Source organism: Alligator sinensis, unplaced genomic scaffold, assembly GCF_000455745.1.
Source record: "Alligator sinensis unplaced genomic scaffold, ASM45574v1 scaffold973_1, whole genome shotgun sequence".
NCBI classification, from domain to species: Eukaryota; Metazoa; Chordata; order Crocodylia; family Alligatoridae; genus Alligator; species Alligator sinensis.
In genome coordinates this window covers 503,073-511,901 of record NW_005842622.1, presented here as the reverse complement: position 1 = coordinate 511,901, position 8,829 = coordinate 503,073, and the positions used below count along the sequence as shown (strand labels likewise).

The following is an 8,829-nucleotide window of genomic DNA, read 5'->3' as shown; positions in this document are numbered from 1 at the left end:
CCCCCCCAAAAAAAAAACAGGCTCCTAGTGGTCTCAGTTGGGTTACAGAGGAGATTTAATTTTTCAGCCTTTCATCTTCACTTTTTGAGGTAAGTTGCTAATAGGTAGAAGATAATATTATAACGTATGTATGGTGCATTTGCATGATGTCTGTGCTAGCCTGCTAAAGGGACCACAGCAGGTGCCATCTGCTCCCTGCCAGGCAGACACAAAAGTCTTCATTGGCTTGCGCAGATATGCTTCTTTGCACAGGGTTCAGTCCCTGTGCTAGGCTTATTCTGAGCTAGGGGTTCCAGTGGAATAAGGTACTTGAAAACCCTGCCTCAAAGGACAACAGAGGAGTGATGCACTCAGTGGAAAAGGGGATGGATGCCTAGGGGGAGATGAGGAGCTCCATCTACATGCAGGATGCTGGCACAGACCTGGTCTGCACTGCACCACAGAACTCAAGAGTGCACCCACTTGCAGAGCGGCTCTACGGCAGCCAACACACAAATTTCTGCTAGCAAATATGCATATCTGCGCAAGCCAGAGAAGACTTTTGTGTCTGCTTGGCAGGGAGCAGATGGTACCTACTGTGGTCCCTTTAGCAGCCCTGCTTTCCCAGAGTGTGCTTTGCACTGTGCTGGAGTAGTTAGTTCAGTGGAGTCATGTAGATCAGGACAAAGCCACATAGAGCAATCCACAGCCATTGGGTGTGCTCACGCTCCAACAACATCCTCATGGCCGCTCTGTCTACTGCTGGATCTTTTGTTGGCAGAAGCTCCCCAGTGTAGACAAGCCCAGTCTGTGCTGTTGTCCTGCTATAAGAATGAGCCACGTAAGAGGTTATCAGCCTGCTGCTGTCTCCAGATGGTGGGGTTGGTTCTTTTTAGGTCAAATGCTGGAGTTCTGTGTGTTTTGAAACTGGGTTCAGTCCCCAGCCAGAGTGCAGGTACCTATGAAGAGAGAAGTAGGGAATTCAGGCAAAATCCCATTGATTTTAGTGAATGCCTTGTCTGAATAATGGTTCTGAGCTGAACTGTATCATGGGGAAGAGCAGAGTTACTGAGGCTCCTACCAAACACAGTTGAGATCAGAATCTGGTCGTTGGTTTGGGAAAAACTTTAAAGTAGCTATCTAGACAGAGACATTCCCAGTGCTGGGAAAAGTAGGACAAGGACTTATAGCTTTAGAGAAGAGGACAGGGAAAAGCCAGGAAGATGTTGAGAGCAACTTAGTAGGGAGGCTTCTTTTTCACCATGCTCAGGAGGAGGTTGGAGATTGTGGAGAGGGGAGTAGAAAGATTTTGCAAAAGGCAGCCAAGGCAGACCAGATGGCCTGGAGCCAGCCTGGTCTATCCAGTTCTTTACACTACTGGGGAGATATGTTTTCAAAACTCACCAATCTGGTTGTCATAATACAGTAGTACGACACATTAACTCAGTGTTGAGTCTTCAGAAATGAAGTCTTCTGGGCCCTGTCTGAGCCCAGGTAACTAAAATAGGATGTAACTGGGAGCATATGGGTTTGTCCCTGACTCTATTGATTCATGCTAATGTTGTCCTCTGGGACACGGTGGATTGCTGACATACAGAGGCCTGAGCAAAGAGGGTCCAGCCAGAAGTCACAAGGCATAAGTGCTCCAAGTCAAGGTTCCTTTATGTCATACTGAGCTAACTTCCAGTGCACAGCTCATGGAGTGGGTATAGAGAACAGGCAGAACTCATTACATGGTGCTTCATCCTACCTTCCAACTATTCTGCATGCACTTCTAGGTTCAGACTATGGTAGGAGGAGCCTTGGTATGGAGGGTCCTGTATTGGTTCACCTGGGCATTGTACTACTTTTGGTGCCAATGAAAATCTAGTTGTCAGAGGCCGCCCGTGCTTGCCCCTACCTGAGGCTTCTGTTCACTTGTCCCTGGAAGCAGGGAACATTGACTCTTTTGCTTTTGGTCTCAGCCTGAACTAGGCCTTGGAGCTGACTCTCATTGGTTTCTGTTCCTCCTGGGAGTTGTCATTTGTTGAAGCATTGCTTTCCTTTCTCCCTGCAGGAAATGTGCTCTGAGTGGCCTGTCCCGAACCTGCAAACACCGCATCAAGCTGGGTGATTCTGGGAATTACTACTGCATCTCTCCATCCTGCAGGGCCAGGGTGAGTCCTTCAGCTTTTCAAGGTGCATCATCAGTGCTCATTCTAGAAAGCAAAATGGATTAACCCCTGGGACAACTTCAAGGAAATTAGCAGAGAGGTACCAGAGCTGAATTTGGCTCATGGGGTTGGGCTTGTTGCTCAGTCAGTTTATGTGAAGTGCTGCTCCTCAGGTTTTGTTTTTTTTGCTATCCAGTGGCTAGGATTGTGTCACTCAGCTAAGGTAACAGCAGATTTCAAAATGTGTCTTCAGTTTATTCTTCCCCATGATTTGATCCTTCATGATACTTGGGTTTGCTTTGTTGCACACTGTAATTTGCTTCAGTCTCAATGCCAGCTTTCAATGGAGAGCAGTGACTAAGACTTATAAAAACAGACTCTCCTTTTGCTTGGAGGGAATGGAAAAGGTGAAATGTTGTTTTGGCTCTGATTCAAGAAAACAGTTAAACAAATATTTAATGGTCAGTCCTACTTGGCAATGCACTTAAGACGCTCCAGGTTCAGCATGGGCTTAAGTGTCTGGTTGAATAGGACATAAAGGAGCCAATCATTTACCAGACCAGGCACCTCTGTCTGCTTGGGAATATTTATGGCAAAGTTCTGACTGTTTCACTTGAACAAAAAAACCCAGCATTTGTTTTTGGACTGCATTTGTTTCCCAGGAAAGAAGTTCACCTGTTTTGAAACTTCTTTTCAATAAGAAACAGTTGTTGCTTTCAACCATGGCCCAGTCTGAATTTTCACAGAGTTCAAATATTCTGGGTCACAAACTATTGTAGGACAGAATTTTACCTTCAGATATTTTAGTGAAGTTTTGCCATCCCTCTCATTTGTGAGTTCCCCCCACCCTGTATGCATCTCAACCCCTTTGTCTCTCAACATGAATTTCTGGTATTTCATTATGTACAAATCCATTCAAATTCTACCTCTCTTTTATCTCCCATTCCCTCCTTAACATACACAGAACTTCTAAGCCTCCCTGCATCCCTAATTCTCAAAGCACTACAGTGGTGTTGCAGATGAGGAGACGGGTTTAGAGGGGTCCTTTAATGAATCAGCAGTGGCGAGATTAGATCCCTTATTTTTCGGTCACAGTCTAACACTGAATCTATTGCCTCATGTTGCCTGCCTGATATAACTTTTTTCTTGTGGTGTACACTTATGTGTAAACCCTAGTTCCACCAAAGGCCACTGCCACAGTGGTACAGAATTCCAGCTGCTCCCAGTGGCTTCAGTTCCTGTAGCACATGCTTTGCACTTCTACAAATCAGCCATGCGTGTACACAAGCGGAGAAGTGAGGGTGCTCAGCAGTAAGACCAAGGTCCTCAGATGCCAGTAAATTTGCATTTACTTTGATGACCTGCGCCATCCTGTGCTGTGTCAGAGGCTGTTTTCAAAGGACTTTTTCTCTCTTGCAGATCACAGCGGTGTGTAATTTCTTCACTTATATTCGCTATATCCAACAGGGCTTGGTGAGACAGGACGGTAAGAGACTGGCTGGACTGTACCCCCACCACAGAGGGTGTGGGGTGGTTGCCCCCTGCTGGTTGTTGGTAGCTATGGCAAGGGCTTTTCAGCGCACCATGGGGATGGGATGGGCCAGGGCAGGCCTGCCCTCTTTCATTCAGAGATGGTTTAGTATAGGGTGAGAGAGGGCAAGAGGGGTTAGTTTGTCTTCTGGAAGGATGCAAGGGTCCAATCTGCCTGGACTGGAGAGGGTACAGAAAGAGTTGAGAGAGTAGCAAGAGGAGGAAGGTAAAAGGCTACTGGAGGGGACAGAAGTAAGGGAGAGAGGGAAGAAGAAAGAAGTGTGTAGGGGGGACCCTGCCTCACCCCATGGTCTGTACATCCCAATGCTTTAGGGATCTGTGCCTCAGTAGGCATTGCTGCCTGGCCAAGCAGTGGGGCCCTGCTCCTGTGATTTGCTCCAGTGCATACAGGCTGTCTTTGAGGGACATCATGCCCTCTGGGCCCACTGCTCTGGAAGGGAAGGGGTGGGGGTGGATGCCTCACAAGGCATTTCCCTAACCCTTCCGCCCCTTTTCTTTGCAGTGGAGCTGATGTACTGGGAAATCATGCGGCTGAGGCGGGAGATGTCCATGGCCAAGCTGGGCTTCTACCCCAACGAGATGTAGGCCAGGACGCAGGGGCCGGAGGGAGTTGCCCTTGCATGAAGGGCATGTGCTCTACTCCACAGACCCACTGACACAGTACATCTACACCAGCATGGCTCCCTTCCTTTTCTCTCCTGCTGGGAGCGAACCACTGAGTGAGAAGCACAAGTTACCCCTCCAAAGGCTTCGCTGCTGTTCAGCCAGTGACTGAAATGTGGACACCCCCGGAGCCGGGCAGGTCCTTGGTTCTCTGGGGTGAGGCCACCTCTGGCTTCTGCCCATCATGAACTCTATTCCTCCCTCCCTCTATGCAGCCTGTAGCTAGTTTTTAAAATTTTATACACAGTCTGCTTCTGTGGGTTCCCCGGCTCTTGCCCCCCCCTCCATGACAGGTCCTGGGACTCCCGTATTTTGCCAGTGGGTCCCTCCAGCACAGAACAAGAGCTAGAGAGGATCTTGCCCCCATCCATCCTTCTGCCTGAGAGATGCGTCTGCTACAGCCCAGCTGTGTGCCCAGCCCTGGCTGATGCCCCCTGCAAACACCAGCACCACACAATAACCTCAGTGAGATCCATGAAAAGCATGTTTTCCTAGTGCTTCCCTGCTCCTCAGTAAGGAGCCTGCAAGGGCTGCTTTTCATTGGCTGAGTCACAAAGAGGGTTTTGTTTCTGTTTTTAGCTCAGGATTTGGCATTTGGTGTTGTAATCCATCATTGAGCAGGCGTGGGGGTGGGAAGTGTTGAGTCACAGCCGAGACCCAAGCTCAGTGCCTGGAGGCTCAGTCATAATGCAGAAGGGGAAATTGCATAACAGAGAGCTGACCACAGCTATGCAGAGGTCAACTGAATTGGGCTGCATGCATCGCCTTGGCATTTCTTGCTGGGACAGCTGTGCTTTGTGGTGGTCCCTGCAGGTAGGAGCAAACCCTGCTGGGCCCCTCTGTTGCCCTGCTCTGGGCCACTTCTGCCCCATAAACCACCCCCAGCTGTGGGCAGGTGCCTTCCACCCATTCATGTTCTAGGCAGTGGCTGCAGACATATACCTTCCTGCTCTTCCATAATAAACCCCAGGTGCCCTCTCTCCACAGACCCCAATTCAGGCAGTTCCCTGCTCAGTGGCCAGCTGGAACTGCCAGACTACATTATGCAGCACAAGACCAGAAGGAAGTACTGGGTCACCTCATTTGGCCTTGAGTATAACCCAGGCCATAGATGTTACTTACCTCTGTAGTAGATCCAATCCTCTCCCATGCTCCCTCAGTTAGCTCTCAGCTAGTTACGCTACTGCATGTGCCTATACGAGACATCCTACCCACAGACCCCACCGAATATATGTAATGTCACTGGGAGGAGGATCCAAAGCGCTTCGAAATCCCCATAGCTCTGGATTAGGCCTTGCCTTGCCTTCAACTGAGACTACAGAACCTCATAAAGCTACAATCCTTGCCATAGGGCCCACTGTAATCGAGCTAGTAACTTCACCTGCTGTTTGGTCATCTCAGCTGCTGTCTCACAGTGCTACATCATCTCTTGCAGCAGTGCTGGGCCCTATCTTTCTGGAATGCAACTTTAATGGTACTGACAGAGCGGTGACTTGGCCCAGTGCTGCCTGGACCTGGATCATCTCAGCAGACTCTGTTGTGTCATCTCCTCTCCTAGGAGGAGCTTCTACAAAAATTACCATTGGAAAAAATCTAAAGGAAATGCATCTGAGTGAACCACCTTGGGTTTGCCCTTGGAGGGGGAGAGGGAATGGAGTCATAATGGTGGACCCTAGTGGCTGCAGAATTTTTGTGCGCCTTGGAGCATGCCTCATTGCATGAGAACCCCTGAGGTTTACAGGGTGAAATTCTCCTACACGGTGCAGATGCTGGCTGCACCTGCTGCTTTGCTGCCCAGTGGGGTTCTCTTCCTTACAGCAGTGGTTGCACATAGTACCGCTTGCATGCAGAGGGCAAATTAATATCTGAAATGTGAGCCCTCTCCGGGGGTGCAGCTGGGGAAACATGTTACTGGAAATGCTCCCTATAGGAATTGCTTTCTGCTTAGAACAGGGCTGGCTTGAAATGCAAGCAGCACTGGCACCTGGTTGTTACCCTAGGATTTTGCTTCCCCAGCCCAATGCAGCAGGAGTGCAAGCCCTCATTCCTTTTCCTGCTTTCCAGCAACTGGGTGCCCTATAATTCTATGGCTGATCCTGGCTGAAAAAATGAGTGGCTGTTTCCTCCAAATATGTTTACACTGTGGAGTACAGACTCAGAGGCTGTGTGGCTGGGGAAATTTAGGCTGGAGGCCAGATTTTGAGCTGGTGTGAGTCAGCATCTCTCTGACTCCAGCAGAGCTGTGTAGGTTGATGTCAGCTGAGGATGTGGCCTTGGATTTTTCCAAAGGGAAAGCTGGGAGCACCTTCCCCAGTTGCAGATTTTCACCTCAGGTAAATCCTTTCCCTTACAGCTCCTGTTGGGTCCATTTTTCTCCTTCACCTCCTGCCCTAGATTGCTATATAATATTGCTGTGCACTATTATCAGTTGCCACGTTCCACCCTGGAGGTGGCTGCATTTCAGCGGTGGGTGAGATGATCCCTCTGTGCGGTTTTTCTTATCATTTTGTAAAGCACTTTGGGATGAAAGGAGTTAGATGAATGCAAAGTGGTGTTGTTCTATACACTCTTGTTTTAAATGTAATACAGTTTGTTAGTTATTCTGAAGTCACTCCATTTAAACAGCAGCATGGCTGCACCCTGCTCTTTCTAAAAGGAAAATAAACATTTGCTATTAGTCTCCCCCAAAGCAATAATCACAATTTCAGACTTGGATTGGCCACATCGTCTGGGGAAAGGGGAGAAGTTTATTGGCTAAAAAGTGGTTGGTGGATGTTTGTTGGATTCAGTGTGGTCTGTGATCAGACAGTATGATGGGGAGGTCCTAGTGGATTGGCTCCCTGTACGCACATCCTGGTTTTCATACTCTTTCTTTAAAGCTTCTGCTGCTTGCCACTGCTGGCTGCATGGAGCTTTGGTCTCCCCTCACCTCCCCACCCCCTATTTTAAGGAAGAATAGGTCTGGCACTTCTGCTGAATATATCCTTAGCTCACTGTTCAGTTTGGATACTTGGAATGCTTGAAACAGGAGGTGCCATTGCAGCACTTGAGAAGTAAGCAAAGCATAGAAGAAACCAATATTGCATTGGTAAAAGGAGACCCCACCATAATGCTGCAGGAAATGAACAGTAATAGTTGAGTAGCTGTCTTAGGAGAATGTGCAGCTTTGTTTCCTTTTAGTGGCTGAAATGCATAGGATAGTTTTGAGTCAGCTGCATCCTCTCATCAACAGTATCAGCCGTTTAGCTTACGGGGTGCCTAGTCAGGCTTTAGTGGTGAAGGATGCTGTTGGCTGCAAGGGAGTTGGTTGCTTGTAGTACTTCGAGTGGAAAATGCTCTGTTCCAGTGACTCCCATCCTGAGTATTGTTTGTGCTATGTGCCCCTTCTGGAGTTTCGAAGGAGCATGGCAAGTAAAATGTGAGCAGGATGCTGGGGGAGGTCAATGTAGGAAGAAACATGTTACCCCAAAGGTTGTGTTGTGCTGCAGGGTGGGTGGGGATGCAGTCCTCCCATAGGAAACAGGCCACCTTGGAGGAGTTTAGACTATGGCCTGGAGGCTCTATGTCTGACTTGCCAGTCTTGGTGCCCTGTATCCGGGGTTTCTAAGGAACAGTTTTATATAATCAGCTGTGGAGCCTGCTTAATGCTTCTGACAGCCAAACACCTCTTGCCTTTGGCAGGAGCAGGAGAGGTCCTGTGGTCTGGGCTATAACAGCCAGTGCCCCTTCATCTGTACATGACCCTTCCTGCTGGGGAACTTCAGCACCATGGGACTGGAGTGTGAAGAAGCCAAGCCTCTGCTGCTGGTTAAGGCAGTGAGATGCTCATAGCTTGGTTTTGGGGATGGAGGCAGGAGACTGGGAACCGGAGTCAGATGTATTAATGGGGGTGCCATAGTCGGTGGCATAATGGGGTGGGGGCGATAGGGATAACCACTCCAGGTACTGACTTGTGTTTGTGTGTGCGGAGAGGAGAGGGGAGGGGAAAATGAAAAAAGGTGGCCGCTGCTAGCAGCAACACATTTGTATTCACAGTCACAGTGGCAAGTAGAAGTGGCTGCTTCTGTTTTGGTCCAGGCACCTGGCTGATGCTGCTGGCTATAGTCCCCCTGTGCTTGTCCATGTCGCTGCCGTGCACTGCAGCGAGGGGGTCAGGACCTTAGAAGCCGTCAGGCGGGTACTTGTGACGCTTGGAGTGGAATTAATTAGGCGGACGCTTATCGGTTGTAAAGCAAGATTATTTACTCACGCCGTCAAGGTGGTAAATAACGGAGGTCAGAGATACTTGGTTAGTTACAGCTTAGGGTTCATAGGTCGGTCTGCATAAGAGTTCGGTGGTCAGGCAGAAAAGGTCGGGCCGGCAGGTCGTTGACTTACGTCTGAGATTGGGTCGAGACGCAGTGGGGCACTGACAAGTGATCAAATTGTCAGTTACTCTGACACGTACATTCAGAGGTTTTTAAGGTGTGTGCGGAGGTCTCCC

At 49.0% G+C, this 8,829-nt stretch overlaps 1 protein-coding gene across 4 annotated transcripts in view; it reads left to right on the top strand.

Moving 5' to 3' along the window:
* Nucleotides 1–8,501, top strand: part of RAB3IL1 (RAB3A interacting protein like 1) — a 32,524-nt gene extending 24,023 nt beyond the window's left edge. For 2 of the 4 annotated variants that reach the window (XM_025215102.1, XM_025215104.1), the window contains exons 9-11: nucleotides 2,036–2,135; nucleotides 3,552–3,618; nucleotides 4,186–8,501. In XM_025215102.1, the coding sequence (XP_025070887.1) occupies nucleotides 2,036–2,135; nucleotides 3,552–3,618; nucleotides 4,186–4,268 (250 nt within the window). In that variant the 3' untranslated portion in view covers nucleotides 4,269–8,501. The remainder of the gene's footprint in view (nucleotides 1–2,035; nucleotides 2,136–3,551; nucleotides 3,619–4,185) is intronic. The other 2 variants (XM_025215103.1, XM_014524530.2) reach the window with 1 other exon arrangement.
* Nucleotides 8,502–8,829: the final 328 nt, after the last annotated feature.